This window comes from Macaca fascicularis, chromosome 15 (genome assembly GCF_037993035.2).
Source record: "Macaca fascicularis isolate 582-1 chromosome 15, T2T-MFA8v1.1".
Taxonomy (NCBI): Eukaryota; Metazoa; Chordata; class Mammalia; order Primates; family Cercopithecidae; genus Macaca; species Macaca fascicularis.
In genome coordinates this window covers 14,295,548-14,314,058 of record NC_088389.1, presented here as the reverse complement: position 1 = coordinate 14,314,058, position 18,511 = coordinate 14,295,548, and the positions used below count along the sequence as shown (strand labels likewise).

The 18,511-nt window shown below is 56.0% G+C and overlaps 1 protein-coding gene across 5 annotated transcripts; it reads right to left on the bottom strand.

Moving 5' to 3' along the window:
• Window positions 1-6,554: 6,554 nt before the first annotated feature.
• C15H9orf50 (chromosome 15 C9orf50 homolog) lies at window positions 6,555-16,833 on the bottom strand. Of its 5 annotated transcripts, XM_015444444.4 has the most exons (8): window positions 16,678-16,829; window positions 13,647-14,350; window positions 13,326-13,416; window positions 13,106-13,222; window positions 9,463-9,626; window positions 7,749-7,890; window positions 7,400-7,544; window positions 6,555-6,768 (listed from the first exon to the last, which is right to left on the bottom strand). In XM_015444444.4, exons 2-8 carry the CDS (start codon window positions 14,155-14,157, stop codon window positions 6,691-6,693), a joined length of 1,248 nt encoding a protein of 415 aa, XP_015299930.3. In that variant the 5' UTR covers window positions 14,158-14,350; window positions 16,678-16,829; the 3' UTR covers window positions 6,555-6,690. The 5 variants fall into 5 exon arrangements, 3 of the variants coding, with proteins under 3 accessions (XP_015299930.3, XP_073872408.1, XP_073872409.1); XR_012424271.1 differs by lacking the exon at window positions 7,749-7,890 and having other exon boundaries at window positions 7,389-7,544; window positions 16,678-16,832; XR_012424270.1 differs by lacking the exon at window positions 7,749-7,890 and having other exon boundaries at window positions 16,678-16,832.
• Between the last annotated feature and the right edge of the window lie 1,678 nt (window positions 16,834-18,511).

The following is an 18,511-nucleotide window of genomic DNA, read 5'->3' as shown; positions in this document are numbered from 1 at the left end:
TACAAAAATTTCCAAACGTGGTGGCACATGCCTGTAATCCCAGCTACTTGGGAGGCTGAGACAGGAGAATCGCTTGAACCTGTAAGGTGGAGGACGCAGTGAGCCGAGATCGCACCACTGCACTCTGCACAGTGCGAGAGTGTCTCAAAAATAAAAATAAAAGTCCTCTCAGAGCTTTGCTGCTCCTGACCTGCCTGGTGCTGGCCCAGCTCCCAGGGAGCTGCGCTGAGGTGTCCTGGGGAGCCACGGCAGGGTTTTGGGGTCAGGCAGGACAAAGCTCACTCCTGACTGTCCTCTCCAGGGAGCTGCCCATCTGACCAGCCTCACTCCAGCCCCTCGGCCTCTCTGCCTGGCCGATTCTTCCAGGAGACCCTCTGCAACCCTCCCGCCAGCCCTCCGCCCAGCCGCAGCTCAGCATTGCCGTAGTTTAGTGCCTGTGTATGGGGCAGTTAAATCTGTGGGACCCAGGGCAAAATGAAAAGCAGGACCTCTTGTTCCTGATGTATTGCAAATTTCAAGATGGCAACCGCACAGCAGGAAGCCTGTGCAGGGCCCTTCTAAGCCTGGGGCCCTGTGCACCTGCAGGGGTCACACACCTGTGCAGCCGGCCCATCTGTATCTCCCCAGTCCAGACACAAGCTCCCTGGGACAGAGTTTGCCAGGATAGCCAGCCTGGACATACTGGCTATGGCCCTGCTGTCCATGGCCTTGCTGGGCTAGTGGAAATCTAGGCCAGCTTCCTAGAGGAGGAAACCTCAGCCTCAGAGAAGGCAGCTGCTCTGTGCTCCCCTGCACAGGTGCCTGGGCCTCCCTTTCTTACACGATTTCTTATCTGGAGCTCAGCTGTGTGACCCTGGTCAAGGTACTTAACCTCTCTGTGGCCTGGTTTCTTGATCTGCAGGGGTTGGGCCTACTCCCGAGTCGTGCCCTCCTTCAAGGGGAGGTAAGCTTTAAGCACGGGAGTGTTTAGAGCAGCATCTGCAAATAGCACTTGCTCCATAGCGTTCATCATGATTCCTCTGTGATTTCCTGCTGGACTCTGAGCTCCATGAGGTCAGGCCGCGGGTTCATCTTGCTCTCACAGATTCCTGGTTGCCCTGATTAACGTGGCCAGATAATCAATATGACCAGAACAGCTGTGGGCTGTGTTAGAAGTTACTAGAAGTTACTTGTGGCCGGCCTGGGGGAGGTGACGTCCCCTGGAGAACATGCTTCGGGTCATTGAGATGGCTGGGAAGTGAATGGGCCAGGATGTTCCTATAGGAAGATTCTTTTGGGGTTTGCTACACTCTTCAGCCATGAGAGTTAGAAGTCTTCCCAGAGCCAGGCAGGGGGGCTCCCTGGGAGTTTGGGGGGCATCACACTGAAGCCCCCTCAGCTGCCAGGTGCAGTAAATAAGCCAGGGAAACATAGGTGGGTGAGTCTTTAAGGATCCCTGGGCTCCATGATGGCAGAGGCAGAGGAGCTGCTCCAGGCCGCCGTGCTTGGGGTCCGAGTCTGACTGTTTGGGAGAATTCCAGAGCCCTAGAGACACCTGGCCCAGTCTGGTGAGTCCAATCCCTGCTTCTGGCCCAGCCACCATCCAGCATCCAAAGCTGGCTCCGATGGGTTGAAACAGCAGTGAGCATCCCCCTTCTTGGTGCTGTTCATAGGGGAATGTTGAGGCTTGTGGGGCTGCCCGGAGGTGGTGTCACATGTCTCCATGGAAGGGTTTCACTGCCTCCAACAGGAAGGTGCAGACCATCTGTCGCTTACGGTGTATTTGGGAGGGAAGACAGAACGACCCAGAGAGGCAGAAATGATGGGAGAGGGCAGGCAAGTGGTGGGGTGGGGTCGAAAAAATGGCCCCGATAAAGGCAGAACAGCCGGAATGAGCGCTAGGCAGCCCCACACGGCTGTGAAGCAGGGGGTGTGTGTGTGTGTGTATGTGTATATGTGTATCTTGGCTAGGGGAACACCAGCCCTTCCCTCTGCCTGCTCAACAGCTCTCCCATGTCGGTTTCCTCCCCGGTCCACGAGAATTGCATCACCAGCCTTCCTGTGGGACCGGAAAGGCAGTAGCAGTCACCTGCCTTTCCGTGCGTTCCTCTGGTCAGTTCTGACCATGCCCCCACCTGGTTGCTGTCAGAAAGCCCAGGTGTCCACCCCATCCCCTGCATAGAGGATTGAGTCTCTGCTCTCTGCTCCCAAGGCCTCTCATCCCAGCACTTGTCACTGTGTCCTGGAAATGCCCAGTCTGAGCGACGTTCCCCATGACTCTAGGCTCCCGGGGGCGGGGCTGCCCGGGCAGGTACCCACTTAGGGCCCAGCATGGGTGTGGTACTTGGCTGAGTCTCTTTGGGCTGCTTAACAGATGACCAAAGCCTGGGTGGCGGCTTCGAAGCAACAGAATGTATTCCTCCCAGGCTGCAGGCTGGCAGTCCGAGATCAGGGTGCCGGCATGGTCGGGTTCCAGTGACAGCCCTCCTCCAGGTTGCACACTGCTGGCCTCTTGCTGTATCCACACAAGGAGGAAGGGGCAAGGCCTTTCTGGGGCCTCTTTTTCTTTTCTTTATCTTTTTTTTTTTTTGAGACGAAATCTTGCTCTGTTGCCCAGGCTGGCGTGCAGTGGCATGATCTCAGCTCACTGCAGCCTCCGCATCTTGGGCTCAAGTGATTCCCCTGCTTCAGCCTCCCCAGTAGCTAGGATCACAGGTGTCCACCACCATGTGAGGCTAATTTTTTCATTTTTAGTAGAGATGGGTTTTCACCATGTTGGCCAGGCTGGTCTCGAACCCCTGACCTCAGGTGATCCACCCGCCTCGGCCTCCCAAAGTGCTGGGATTACAGGCGTGAGTCACAGCACTCGACCTCTGGCCTCTCTTATAAGGGCAGGAATCCCACGTGTGAGGGCTCCACCTTCATGACCTGATCACCTGTCAATGGCCCCACCTCCTCATACCATCACATTAGACCTGGGGTTCCAGCATATGAATTTTGGGGGGACACGTTCAGTCCATAACAGAGCTGAATGAGCCACCTGCAGAATGGCTCATTCCTGGCTCCCTCCTCTCCCTCCCACCAGGCTCCTGCCTGGAGCCAGCGCCCTCTTCTCCACTTCAGTCATGGGTCCTGCCCACCAGCCTTGAGGCTTCCAGCTCCTTCCAGACCCTGTGCACCTGCCCAGTTCCACCCTCTCTAAATAAACGCCTCTCCTTCCTTGACCTTGCCCTGATCCTACCTCCTCCGAGGGGCCCCGTGTGCGGGAGGAAGCAGCAGCCCCCAGAGGACCACGTTCAGCGGGAGACAGGGCTTCCCCGTGAAGAGGTGCTGAGTGCGAATCCCCACTCCAACACCTGGTCACTGTGTGATCTTGAGAAAGAGTTGAGCCTCTCTGGGCCCTGGCTTCCCCAACAGCCAAAGGTTGTAGAAAGCGGCTTAGGAGAGAGCTCCTGTGCATGCGGCCGAAGGCCTTGCTGGCGCAGGACATCTGTAGGACCAGTTCCAGCTCCAGTCGGCACCACCAGCACACCCAGGTGAGACCCCCTGAGCCCTCAGGGTTTCAGTGTCCTTATTTGCAAACAGGGCTAAGGAGCCACCTTGCAGGGGTGCAGAGGCGTGGGGAGGTGGGGACACCTAGAAAGGGACAGTGACCTCCTGCCTCTCCCAGCTCTGCCCTCTGCTTTGGGTCAGACTCATTCCTCCCCCTCCACCCAAATAGACCCAGCTCCCATTCTCCCCTGTCCTGGCTGGGCACAGGACTGCCCATGGCCAATGGCAGGGGTGGGGTTGGGGCTTGCGCCTGCCTTGATCCCAGCTGCTCAGATGGGTCTGAGTTGCGGGGAGCAGAGCTTTCCTGGCCTCCCCGACATGCTGCTTCCTGAAGCCCAGGAGGGGCAGCCCTCCACACCACAACCCCCCCACTCCCACCAGCCCTGAGTGGAAATGCCCCACGGAAAAGGGCCCTGTTGGGGCCCCTGGGGAGGCCACCAGTCTGGGGTCACTGCCAAAGAGGGTGAGAGATGGGCCCCCGAGGGTCCCCGGGGAACAGCTGGGAATGGGTCCATCCCCTGAATGCCTCGCTCCCTCTCTTCCTCATCCCGTCCTTGGTCACCCTAAGTTCATGGTAGGGGACATGCTGGTGTACAGACAAGGGGCTACAGAGGGCCAGGGGGAGGCGTCTGGGCCTCCAGGGCAGCAGGTGACCCCGAATGTGGGGGCTGCGGCCCTGGGAGACCCCGCGAGAGGCCGTGTATGTGTGAGGTCGGCCTGTGTGCACGGTCTGTTTGTGGGGCAGGAGTCCGTGTACCTGTGTGGTGTGTGTGTCTGAAGGGGGTGTCTGTGGGGTGTTGTGTCTGTGTACCATGTGGGTGTGGCCCTGTGGTGTGCCCGTGTGTGTCTCGGGTTGCTTATCTCGGTGGTGGGTGTAAGTGCCAAAAGCGGCGGGACTGAGGCTCCCATCCTCCGTCTGTGGTCTGCGGGGAGGGAGTGGGCAGCGCAGGGAGAGGACAGGAGCGCTGCGGGATCCCGGGGCCTTGCGTGCCGAGCCACAGGGGAGAGGTGGAGGGGAAAGGGAGGAGGAGGGTGGGGGAGGAGAAAGGGGGGAAGGGGAAGGGTAAGCGTAAGCGGGCGGGGGGAGGTCTCCCTGAAAGCCCCGCCCAGCGACAGCCCCCCCCCCCCCCAGCGTGGTGCCCCCCGGCGCGGGCAAGGGCGTGGAGTCCGGGGTCGCGGGGGCCCGCGGGGGCGCCGAGACCCGCCCAGGGCTCTCCACGCGGACTCCGGCTTCAGTGCTCGGCGGTGCTGCACGGCTGCAAGCCTAGCAATTTTGGGCTGAACAACAAAAGCCAGAGAGAGGGAAGTTGGGGGGCGGGGGCGGAGCGTTTCCTCCCACCCGCCAGGGCCGGCCGCGGGCTCGTAGCAGCTGCCAGGAGGTCGCGCGGCCAGAGCTGGGCTGTGCGGAGCCAGCAGCGCGGAGGCGGAGGCCGGCGGGCGCGAGCGCCAGCGCCGCGCGAGGGGAAAAGTTTCCGACCCTGGAGCGAGAGGCTGAGAAGTTTCGGCCGCGCCAGGCGTAGCCAAAGCCAGGCCAACACTGCCCCCGCGTGGGCGCGTTGGGGCGCTGCAGCCGGAGCAGGGGCCGGGGCCTGCCGCGACCCTTGGGGGAAACTGAGGCTCAGAGAGGGCGAGGTGGGTTGCGCAAGGCCACCTGGAGGAGGGGCGGTAGAATCAGGCCTGCTGAGACCCCCCGGCTCTCCAGGAAATAAAGAGTCTGGGTCAGGGGACGGGGCGTGAAAGTCCAGAAAGGGAGACAGAGGGGAGGGGACGTCCCAGGGACAGAATGCCACTCCTCGTCCTGGCTGTGTCTCCACCCCCTTCCTTCCAGGAACCCCCCGAGTCCAGCAGTCAGGTACCCGGTGGAGGGGCGGTGGCAGCGCTGTCTTCTTCCTATCCCCGCAGAGTTTGTCTAAACTGTCTAGCTCTGTTGCCCTTCTGGAGTCAGGGCGCCTCTCCCAAAAGGCCTCCCCGATACACAACCCATCCGGGCCCTAAGGACCCACACCAGCCACCGCCCAGCCCAGTCCCACCGTTTGCAGCCCATTCCTTTGCCCTTAAGGCGCCAGGGTGTGGATTCCCTGCTGTTTCCTCAGCGACCAGGAGGTGGCGAGAAAGACCCGGATCCTGGGTAATGGCGCGGGGCTGGGGGCCACCGGCAGGGGCAAACCTGGTGGGCAGGGGCTTGGCGGTGGCCTGGGGGTGCTGGGTCAGTGCCTGCCACCTTGTCTTTCGCCACTTCCTGATATGGATTTGAACATCCACTCCCTCATCCCCAGACTAGGAGAGAAACGGCGGGCCCCAGCCCGTCCCACCCAGGTGCTTTGCGTTCCAGGACCAGAGGGTACCAACCCCTCCAGGAAACTAACACAGGGCTCTTTTCCCTGGGCTGGAGTCTGGACGCCCTCACTCCACAGTGGATGTCAAGATGGAGGCTTGGAGGGGGAGGACAGAAGCTTGGGGCGGGGGTTCTCCACCCCTAGGCTGAGTTTCCAGCAGGTGCCTGCTTCAGGTGTGGGCTGATCTAGGTCGACAAAGGCTTGGTCCCAAGGTTTTTGGGTTTTGTTGTTGTTTGATTTTTGAGACAAGGTCTCACTCTCTCGCGCAGGCTGGAGTGCAGTGGCGCGATCACAGCTCACTGCAGCCTCAGCCTCCTGGGCTCAAGTGATCTGCCCGCCTCAGCCTCCCAAGTACCTGAGGCTAGAGGCGTGGACCACCACACCCAGGTTTTTTGTTTTGTTTTGTTTTTTTAAGAGGCAGGGTCTATGTTGCTCAGGCTGGTCTCAAACTCCTGGGCTGAAGCCATCCTCCTACCTTGGCCTTCCAAAGTGCTGGGATTACAGGCGTGGACCATCGTGCCCAGCATGTTCCCAGGTTTGAGGTGTGTGGCAGGGTCTCCCACCTTCCAGAAGAGGGGTTCACTTGGTACAAGTCCTGAACCCCAGGGATACCCTGTCCCCACCCCTCAGCCTCATCCTGGCTGTGTCTCCATCCCCTTCCTTCCAGGAACCCCCAGAGACCAGCAATCAGGTACCCAGAAAGGCTTGTGTGAGACCTACTGGCAGGTCCCAGCCACCTGGGATGTGCCTTTATTTGTGGGCAAGGAAGGACGCTCCTCATTGCCTGGCCCATGTGTGTCCCTGGCCTTGGGCTCGCGGGTGTTCACCTCTGATCTGGCTGCAGTGTTGTGGAGGCCAGGAGGAGATGGTACCCCTTAGGGCGGCCTTGCTTCAGGACCGACTGCAGTGAGACAGAGGACCAGCTGGCTGCTACTGGGACCTCAGGGCAGGGGACTGGGCTCCCAGCAGGATTCTACGCTGAAGCCCTGTCGGGCAGGTAGTGCTGCCAGGCCCATTTTAAAAGATGAGGAAACAGATGCAAGGTTGAGCACGGTGGCTCACGCCTGTCATCCCAGTGCTTTGGGAGGCCAAGGCGGGCGGATCACCTGAGGTCGGGAGTTCCAGACCAGCCTGGGCAGCATAGTGAAACCCCGTCTCTACTAAAAATACAAAAATTAGCTGGGAGTGGTGGTGGGTGTCCCCATTGTGGAGGTTGCAGTGAGCCAAGATTGTGCCACTGCACTCCAGCCTGGGCCACAGAGCAACACTCTGTCTCAAAAAAGGAGAGGGGAGGGGAGGGGAGGGGAAGGAAGGGGAGATGCAGAAAGGAACTGTGATCGGAACCCAGGCACCTGGCTTACAGCCGCCCCTTGACTGCTGCACTTTGAGGGAGATGCAGGAACACAGCGTGGCCACTGCAAGCCCCCACGGTGACTTGGCTCGCAGGGAGGATCCACTCCCAGCCCCAGCCACCCCACCAAACAGGGCTGCTCCCGGGGCCAGCTGCCAGCAGGGGCTCACCATTTGCCCACCTGCTCCAGGTTGCCGTACGGGTCCAAGAAGGCTCGGAGGCCGCTTCGCGGTCTCTGAGCAGCGCCCTTCTTCCCTGAACAGAAGGGCACGCTGCTGTTCATGGAGGTGTCCTCAGAAAGATAGCCCTGTGTCTTCTGGGTGGACCTGGGGGAGACAGGACCCCATGAGCTTCCTGGACTCTGAGTCCCCGGCCCACCCATGGCTGGCAGGGCCCTTGAGGACCCACACTGACAACCCGCCTGTTGCCGGGTGGGGAGGTCTGTAAGCAAGCGGGGTGGGGAGCCCTGGCAATGTCGGCGAGTCCCATCCCCTTCCCCAGAGCCACACAGGCCAGCACAGTCCCAGCACCAGGAGCTGGCCAGGGTCTCCTCCTTGGCCTCAGGGTACAGGGCTTTGGGCAAACTCTCCAGCCGTTTTCCGACACTCCCAAACACCCGCTCCGACGCCACTGGCAGGGCAGCCTTCTGGTTCACAATGACGCTCTGTTGGACTGCAGGAGAGAGGGCAGGGTGAGATCCCTGCCCAGGAGGAGGGCACTGGTGCCCCCACCCTCTTTTCCTCCCTCTGGCAGGCAAGGCCAGTCAGAGCCCTGTCTCCATGGCAACCCCAGGCTCCCCAGTGCCTTCTGGCTGCCTCCGGAGAAGGCTTGGGTTTTAAAACCACCTTGCGTGACTGTTGCTGTTATACCCAAGCTGTGCCCCTGCGCATCCCCACTCGTGCTGCAGCCAAAAGCGTGCCCCCTTTCTCGCAGCGGGGAGACTGCTTACCCCATCATAGAAATCCCAGAAACCATGCTGAGAGTGCTGAGGGCTTTAGGGAGGGCTGTCTCAGGGCTGGGGGCTCTTCCCGTCCAACAGCAGCCATGTGAGATGGTCCAAGGACCCTGAATTCCCCAATGGCTGCCGCAGGATGGAAAGGGCTGGGAAGCAGCAGGCTGGCCCCCACATATCCTGGGCACCCTGCTGCCCTGGACACCATGATAGCTCCTTATGGCCAGTGGCTGACACAGAATCATCTCCCGTATGCACCAGCTGCCATTCACATGAAATTGTTTCTCCTGGGCTTGTCCTGGCCTTATATTCCCAAGAGGGGCCCGGGGGCACTCTGGCTTCTATTTGTGGCTCTGTGTCACCCACACAAGCCCATTCTGCTTCTGGGGCCTTGGTTTCCCCACCAAACACACAGAAGTTGGGCAAAAATCACAGCTTCTAACTCCAGCTTCCTGTGATGCTAAGGCGACTGCGTCAGATCCTCCCAAATCAGCGAAGGTCCTAGGTTTGTAGGGCATCGCCCACAGCTAGACCTTGAGGCAGACATTTCCTGAAACTGCACATAGTAGGTGCTCAATAAATAACTAGAGGAAGTTGACTGTTGGGGGCCCTGGGGGCTGCTGGATCCTGAGAAGACAAGAGGCTGGGTACACGGGAAAAGGTGGAGCCTGGTCAAGGTTATACCAGAGTAAGAACAGGGACTTCTCGCCTGCTTCTCGAAACACACTTCAGAAAGCTCACTGGGAACTGCAAACCAGACACCATTACATCCAGGGCCTGGTGGCTCTTAGCTTCCTTGCTGGACCAGGCAGTGCCAGCTGTCTCCAGGAGAGAGAAAGTCTCCTCTTCCGGCTCTTCCGGGTACCTCCTCAGGCAGCCTTCGAGGGCTGCCTTCATGGATGTCGAAGGAAGATGCTTCCAATGGCATCTGGACCTCCTCCAGCCCCTGTAGGCCATGGGGGCTGCGGAGGGGAGCAAGTGTAGGCTCCAGAGGCTCTGGCTACGGATTTCAAGGTGGGCAGATACAGCGTATGAGGACCCCTTGGCAGCAAGCAGTCCAAGGTGCCGCCCACGTTGGAATACCTCCACTGGACTTCGGACCCTCTACTTGGTCCTCGAAGGTCACCCTGACATCCTCCAGGGTGGCCAGTTCAGGCACATCCTCTGCAGGGTCACTGATCTCTTGGCCTTTGCAAGCCAGTTCCTCACTCCAGGGGCCCAGAGCTACAGCCTCTCTGCCCTCCTGGCTGGAACTTTCTGGAGTCTCGAGGCTCCCCATCCCGTCCGCTTACCTGAGCATCTGCGCTCCCAGTAGCGGAGCGTTGTGTCCTGCAGGGTCTCGTCAGCGAATCGCACCCGGAAAGGGCAACGCCGCTTGCGGGGCTTAGAGCCTTCCCCCGAGGGGTTGTGGGTCAGTGCAGCCTTGAGCTTGGGGACCTGTGCACCGTGGGGCCTGCTGAGAGAGGGGAAAGAAGCCTGTGCTCACAGCCCCCCGCCGTACCCCAGCACACACCCACCAACCCCAGACTCGCTGTGAGATTCTGGACAAGTGCCCTACACTGGTCTGTAAAAATGGATAACGCCTATCACAGAAGCCAGCCTTAATGGAGCACTTCCTACCTGCCAGGCAGGCTCAAGCATGGAGGTACACCATCCCACCAAATGCACATGGCCCCCACGAAATGCTGTTATCATTCTCATTTTATAGTTGAAACAGAGGCACAGAGACTATTCCAAAGTCATGCAGCTGTAAGGCGTGGAGCCAAGACCTGCACCCTGGTTCCAGAGCTGGCACCCTCGCACGTAAAGCAATTTAGCAGAGAGGATAAGAATGCCAGCCCAGGAGTCATGCAGTCCTGGGTTTCAGTCCTGACCCTTTTGAGCCTCAGTTTTCTTATCTGTAAAATGGGAATATTGTGCCCACTTTACCGTGTTGTGAAGAAAGGAAATGGGCCGTAGAAGCATCCAGCCCAGGGTCTGTGGGGCCCAGAGGAAACATCACTAACTGGGAGCTGGGTTTTTTTGTTTGTTTTCTTTTTTTTTTTGAGACAGTCTCGCTCTGTTGCCCAGGCTGGAGTGCAGTGGCACGGTCTCAGCTCACTGCAAGCTCCGCCTCCCGGGTTCACGCTATTCTCCTGCCTCAGCCTCCCGAGTGGCTGAGACTACAGGAGTGCGCCACCACACCCGGCTAATTTTTGTATTTTTAGTAGAAACAGGGTTTCACCTTATTGGCCAGGATGGTCTCAGACGCCTGATCTCAAGTGATCCACCCTCCTAGGCCTTCCTAAGTGCTGGGATTACAGGTGTGAGCCACCGCCCCCCACCCGCTGAGCTGTTACTGTAACTGTCTATCTCAATCATGCCCCATCCCAGCCACATTTTTTTTTTGCAGTTTTTTTCCCTTTAAATTATAGGCACAATAATACCATCCTCCTGGGTTTGATGAGTATCAGATGACTTACATGAGACATCTAGGACATGGCTGGCACAGGGTTTGGCCTTAATCAAGGGTATCTGTTATATGTATATTTCATAGATAATATTGTTCCATTTATTGTTGTTAATTTCAGCCTCAACCGGGTGAGGTGGCTCACGCCTGTAATCCCAGCACTTTGGGAGGCCAAGGCAGGCAGATCACAAGGTCAAGAGATCGAGACCATCCTGGCCAACATGGTGAAACCCCGTCTCTACCAAAAATACAAAAAAATTAGCTGGGCACGGTGGCGTGCGCCTGTAGTTCCAGCTACTCGAGAGGCTGAGAATCACTTGAACCCAGGAGGCAGAGGTTGCAGTGAGCCCAGATTGCGCCATTGCACTCCAGCCTAGCGACAGAGTAAGACTCCGTCTCAAAAAAAAAAAAAAAAAAAAAGCCTCAAGGGCAAGGCTGCAGGAAGGCCTGCTTGACCCACCTATAGCTCTGTTATTGAGGAAGGTCATGGCTGGCTGTTGGAATGCACGTATTTATATGTCTGCATCCGTTCATCAGACCACATCTGTATGTCTGTGTAGATGTGGAGGGAATGTTTTTCATCAACCCCCAAAGAGCCAAGCAGTCAGGAGGTGTCAGGACAGTGCCTGGTCACATGCCTTGGGACCTAGTCATCCAACAGTTGTGTGCTCAGGAACCCCTGCTCTCTGCTGGCTGCAGGGCCAGGCAAAGGCATAACCCAGCTCTGCCTGCCTGCCTGAAATCTCAGCATCTCCCCTTGAGGGCCACTGGAGCCTGTTCTGAGGCACCCCAGTGTCCCCTGCAGGGCCCACCAGGGAATCTCACACACAGTAAGGTGCTCAAGTATTTGCTCTTGAATATGAAAGTCTGTAACTGTGTCTGTCTCTGCTTTTGCTCACATTTGAGAGAATGAATTCCAAACTTTTATTTATTATATCTTGTGAGAAGTCATGTGTATATTTGGCCTGATTGGTTGAAAGTTCTGAGGTTGATAAATGTGTTTCACTTTTTTTTTTTTTTTTTTTTTGAGACAGGGTCTTGCTCTGTCACCCAGGCTGGACTGCAGTGGCACAATCTTGGCTCACTGCAGCCTCAACCTCCCAGACTCAAGCAATCCTTCTACCTCAGCCTCCCGAGTAGCTGGAACCACAGGTATGCACCACCACGCCCAGCTTACGTTTGTAAGTTTTGTAGAGACAGGGTTTCACCATGTTACTCAGGCTGATCTCAAACTCCTGGGCTCAAGCGATCCTCCTGCCTCAGCCTCCCAAAGCACTGGGATTATAGGCATGAGCCACTATGCTTGGCCATGTGATCCATTTCTAGTTCCTACTCTGATCCATCAGTCGTGTCTACCTGGAGTATTGTGCAAGGAAGGGTTCTGAGGCTCAGTGGGGAAATATGATCCATTAGTTTTGTCTGCCATGGGTATCAGATGAGGAGGAATGATATGTATGTGATATATTTACTCTCCCTGGTCTTTAAACTCATGGGCAGTGTCATTCACCCTTCACTCCTGCTTAGGCCTGGGGGAATTTTAACCTGGAGGAACTGTTTCTGTCTTCTTTTCCCCCTCTGTTAAAACTGTGGTATCTAGGCCCAGGTAGGTTCCAATGCCTAGGCTCTTCTCTTACCTCCATCCCTATTTTTCTCCCAATATTCAACATACAGTAAAACCTAATAAAAGTTAGAGTAAGAAATGGACAAATGATGGTGGGATGGGTAAAAAGATGGAAGACTGGGTGGGTGGGTTGATGGGTGGATGGACTGTGGGGTGAGTTAATGAAAGGGCCTGAATAGAACTGAAGTATGAATGTATGGGTAGATGGACAGATGGGTGGCTGGCTTTTTATGTAGATGGGTATGTAGGTTTGTGGATGGCTTTATGACTAGATTAGCAATGGACAGTGTCCTAGGTTTACAAGTGGATGGAAGGATTTGTAGATGGTTGATCAATGGATGGATGATCAATGGATGGATGATTGATCAATGGATAGATGGATACAAGTGTGGGAGTTTTAGACGGATGACTGGCTAGCTGGTTGGCCAGGTAGATGAATGGATCCACAAGACACCTGATTCATGGGTGGGTGGGTGAGTGAAAATATGTATGGATGGAGTCATGGGTTCATGATAGATGAATGGGTGGATAGAAAGATAAGATGGATAGATGGAGAGATTCATGAACAGGTGGTAGAAGATCTGGTTCATGGATAAGATGGATGCAAGGATGGATGGGTGAATGGGAAAATGAATATATGAATGGATTCATGGATGAATTATGTGTTGGTAGAAGACCTCATTAATGGATGGGTTGATTCATACATGAACTGGCGAATGAATCTTGAATGGGTTGATAGAAGATCTGATTCATGGACAGATGTATGTAAGGATGGATGAATACATTCATGGGCAAAAGAGGAAAGAAAGGAGGAAAGAAATGCCCCTTTCCTCCACTACCCTACCCTATCCCTCCCATCACTCACTGGTTGGCCTTTTTGACAGTGGTGAATTGTGAGTGATGACCCTTCAGGGACCCCAGAGTAGGTGTCTGATGGAGCGAAATCTTCGTAAGACTATCCTGGAGGTGCGATGACTGGCCCCTTAAAGACAAACAGGCCACATCAGGCATGAGTGACCAGGCTGTCCCTCTCTGGAAACATCGATGGCAACCCCGTCCCCACCAAGAAGGGAACTGACGCTTACCATAGGTCTGGAAGGAATGAACAGTTGGGACACTGCGGAGACCCTGGGCAGTGCTCTAACACACCACTTTGATGTTGTGGTGCTGGGGATGCTGGAGCCAGGAGGAAACACTTGTGAGCCTTGGCTGGGGGACGGTCCTTCCTAGTCATATGGCCTCGGGGTGATGGCAGGCCAGCCTTCAAGGAGGGGTTACGACGGCTCTGAGATACTCAGCTAACATTAGCATCCTTCTGAGCCGGTGTGGTGAGGGTGTTGGGTGCGGGGACACAAGAGACCACCCCCCCACCAGGAATGACTCGGGCCCGCCCCCCGGGGCCTCACTCAGTGGCTCGGGCTCCTCGGCGCACTTCTGCTGGAGGTGGTGCAGGAACTCACGGAACCTGCTGGGGAGGAGCTCTCCTAGGAAGGCGCCCAAGAAGTCGGGGTCTTCCCTGGCCACGCCCCTCCGGGGGCGCTCACGCTCTCCAGGCCCGGGCTTCCTGGGCGCCGATTCCTGGGACGCGCCGGCCGAGAGCAGGGGAGGTAGCAGCAGGGACCGCAGCAGCCCCCGCTTCCGCACCGCCCGCCGGCTCGCAGTGAGCAGGGCGGGCAGGCGCGGCGGCGGGAGGCGTCCGAAGCCCACCCCGGGCTCGGCGTCCCCTTCCGGCCACCACGCAGCGCCGCCTCCCGGGATCCTCGAGCCCCCGGAGCCCCGCGCGCCCAGGGCCGCTCGGAGCGCAGGCGGGGTCAGCTTGGGCAGCCGCGGGTCGCTGCTGCGTTGGAAGTCGCCGTCGCCAGGGAGCCCCTTGGGCGCCACCTCCTGGGCCCCTGGGCGAGGTCGACGCCGGAACATGCTTGGCCCCGCGCTCAGCTCACCGCACCCTCAGCGCGCGTGGGTGGGGGGCGCCGGGTGAGGTGGGGAGGGCATAGTCCAGCCCCAGGCCATAGTGCCCCGGGCAGGGCAGCGCGGTGCAGGGTGAGCGCCACCGGCCCAGCGGACAGCGAATGGCTTCAGGCGAGAGCTCCCAGAGCCTCTGTTTCCTCACCTGAAAAATGGTGACAGCAAGAGTGGCCAGCTTTGGGGTTGCTGTGACGTTTAAATGAGCACGTACATGCCAGTCTTAGAACAGCGAGCTCGGAACAGTGCCAGGCACGCTGGCCAAGCTTACACATAGACTAGCTGCCGTTCTTAGTATTTAAAAGTTCTTACTATTTAAGATTTAGTCCCAGCTCCACCACTTACTAGCTTTGTAACCTTGGCCAAGCCAATTAACTTTCCCTCTGCCTTCCCTGGGGGCTCTGGTCTGCAGAATGGGGATAATAGCAGCACCTGCCTCTTTGCAGCCGTGAAATGGCATCACCACTGGTAGAGAGAGCACTTAGCCTGCCTTGCAGTGTTCAGATCGTGGAAGCTGTTACCGTCATTAGTGCTCTACTGGGAATTAGGAAACCTGGAACCAGCTTGAGGGAAGAAAGACCTGACCAGCAGCCTCCCAGCCCTGGTGATGCCTCAGAGACCCCTGGGTGGGGAGCCTGTTGAAAGTACAGATGACTTACCCCCAGCCCCCATTCTGATTCAGTAAGTCTCTGCTGGAACCAAGACACTTTTTTGTTGTTGTTGTTAAAGAGATGGGGTCTTGCTAAGAGATGGAGTCCTGCTGTCGCCCATGCTGGAGTGCAGTAGCACCATCATAGCTCACTGCAGCCTCAAATTCTTGGGCTCAAGCGATCCTCCCGCCTCAGCCTCCTGAGTAGCTGGGACTACAGGCACACGCCACCACAGTCGGCTAATTTTTGTATTTTTTGTAGAAATGGGGTGGAAATTTTTTGTATTTATGTTGCGCGGGCTGGTCTTGAACTGCTGGGCTCAAGTGATCCACCTGCCTTGGCCTCCCAAAGTGCTGGGATCACAGGCATGAGCCCCCACTTCTGGCCAAGACACAGACTTCTAACAAACTCCGCTTTGGGAGGCAGAGCCCCAGTCCTACTCCCAGCTCTGACACTGAGGGGTCTCTGAGCCTGCTTCCTCCCCACCATACCCCACTCCCAGATTGTTGTCAGCTCTGAGCTGGCTCCTGGGCAGTGTCACACTCACCCTGGTGGGCTTCTGGGCAGGGCCTGAGAAGGTCCTGTGAGTTTAGAGCTCTCTACAGGCAGGCTAGCCCTTGGGAGAGCCCATCATCCCTGCCTGGTGCCTCTCCCAGCCCCTCCCTGCTGCCTCTGGGCTGTTTCAGGGTCATTGTGATCCGCGCCTCACCCCTGGGCACCTGAAGAGCAGTAGGCACCAAGGCCTGGGGACTGAGGGTGAGGCTATTGTGTCCTAGATGCCCTGGCCGTAACCACCCAGGGCACTGGGACTCTGACCAGGGCAGCCAGGCCTTCCAGATCTGGGAGGCGCAGGCTGGGTGGCTCTGGAAGTAGAACTTCCACCCCAAGAGCAGGCAGTCAGAATACAATGGACCTAGAAATTACAGGCACGGTGGCTCATGCCTGTAATCCCAGCACTTTGGGAGGCCGAGGCGGGCAGATCACCTGAGGTCAGGAGTTCAAGACCAGCCCGGCCAACATGATGAAACCTCGTCTCTACTAAAAATACAAAAATTTGCCGGGCGTGGTGGTGTGCACCTATAATCCCAGCTACTTGGGAGGCTGAGACAGGAGAATCGCTTGACCCTGGGAGGCGGAGATTGCAGTGAGCTGAGATCATGCCACTGCACTCCAGCCTGGGTGACAGAGACTCCATCTCAAAAACAGTAATAATAATAATGATTCAAGGCCTGGGTGCTAGGTGTGCTTCTTGCTATTGAGATGTCATTTGTTTCAGGCAGTCTCAGCTGGCAGACAAAGAAATGTGCGTGTTTACTATTACACACACAGATCTATAAATATTTCTATAGGTAACCATCTGTACTTATATTAAGCTAAACATGAGCTCATGCTGACATCTCCAACTCTAATCCATTACACGGATCATTTGAGACTCTGTCTCAAAAAAAAAAAAAAAAAAAGAGGCCAGGTTGCACTGGCTAATGCCTGTAATCCTAGCACTTTGGGAGGCCAAGGCAGGCGGATTGCCTGAGCTTGGGAGTTCGTAACCAGCCTGGGCCACATGGTGAAACCCCGTCTCTACTAAAATACAAAAAAATTAGCCAGGTGTGGCAGCGTGTGCCTGTAGTCCCAGCTACTTGGGGGGCTGAGGCAGGAGAATTGCTTGAACCCGGGAGGCAGAGGTTGCAGTGAGCTGAGATCGCGCCACTGCACTCCAGCCTACAGAGTGAGACTCCATCTCCAGAAAGGAAAAGAGAAGAGAAGAGAAGAGAAGAGAAGAGAAGAGAAGAGAAGAGAAGAGAAGAGAAGAAAGAAATTAACATACCCACTTTCAAGTCCATGGTCTGCTGTTTTGCTGTGTGATACTGGAGAAGTGTCTTTTTTCTCAGGACTCCCTGGGCCTTATCTCTGAGTCTTGGCTGGGAGAGGGCCGAGAGGAAGCTCATAGAGTATTGTGAAGCTGGGGTGGGAGACAAAGGTCATTTACATGAGTATTTCACTGGCATGGCATAGTTTCATAATTTGAAAATGAAGAAACGACTTTGTAATTCAAATAACAGAGTGACTCACTAGAGGACACATCGCCAAAGATGTATTCTATTTTCTGTCAATGCTTCTCACCAGGGATGGAGGGACATACTTTCTTGGAGAGCTACAATATTGAGTGGGGGAGGGAGATATTTTTGTATTTATTTAAAGGGTATGTGACTTTTTTTAATGGCTGAGAAACACCAGATTAACTAGATGGTTTTTTGTTTTTGTTTTTTTTTGAGACGGAGTCTCGCTCCGTCAGCCAGGCTGGAGTGCAGTGGCGTGATCTTGGCTCACTGCAAGCTCTGCCTCCCAGGTTCACGCCATTCTCCTGCCTCAGCCTCCCGAGTAGCTGGGATTACAGGTGCCCGCCACCACACCCAGCTAATTTTTTTGTATTTTTAGTAGAGATGGGGTTTCACCGTGTTAGTCAGGATGGTCTCAATCTCCTGTCTCAATCTCCTGACCTCGTGATCCACCCGCCTCGGTCTCCCAAAGTGCTGGGATTACAGGCATGAGCCACCACACCCGGCCTAACTAGATGTTTCTAAAGAGCCCTCCAGACCTTGCACTCTGCAATCATTTATCAAGCAACTACTATGTGCTAGGCTTGGGAATTCAGAGATGCCAGAGGCTTTGAGGTCAGGGAGCTGGCCAGCCCTGGGAAGGCCTTGGAGTCTGGGTGTGGGGAAGGGGCTTGCTCTTCTGTTGACAGGAAATAAGATAGGGCTGGATTTTTAGGCATGCAGAGTTTGGACCAGAGCTGCCCCCTGGTGGAGGATTCCAGACACCCCCAGCAATTGAAATTGCCCAGGATCAATTCCTTTGCGTAGAGACACAGAAAATGAAGCTTGCTCAGACCAGGGGTAGCAGTTAGGACCTAGAATAGTCTAGAAGGGATGCCAAATAATATGCACATACACACGTTCTGCGGACTCAATGCAGATGTGGCTTTTTGGCATCCCCTTTCTCCCGTAGCTTTCAGTACATTTAGAGCAAACACACTTTAAGCACCTTCTGTGTGCACTGCTCAGAGGAAGGCATTGGAAACCTAACACCAGAATATTATTATTTTATTTATTTTTGAGATGGAGTTTTGCTCTTGTCACCCAGGCTGGAAAGCAATGGTGTGATCTAGGCTCATTGCAACCTCCACCTCCCAGGTTCAGGCGATTCTCCTGCTTCAGCCTCCCGAGTAGCTGGGACTGCAGGCATGCACCACCACGTCTGGCTAATTTTGTATTTTTAGTAGAGACGGGGTTTTGCCATGTTGGCCAGGCTGGTTTCAAACTCCTGACCTCAGGTGATCTGCCCGCCTTGGCATCCCAGAATGCTGGGGTTACAGTTGTGCACCACTGCACCCTGCCAAAACCAGGATGTTATTAATAGTTTAGGAAAAATGACCTTAGGGTGAATATTGTCATTATAATAGCTTCCATTTCCTGAGAACCCACTGCAGGTGCTGAGCTGAAGGTCTGGTGTGCAGTGTCCCACAAGTTTAATCCTCTCAGAGCATCAGAAGTTGAGTAATGATTACATTGCTCCACTTCTTCTGGCAGGAGACTGAAGCTCGGAGATGTTAACAGGCTCTACCCACCTGCAAGCTCGTGTTTCCATCACTGCTGCCT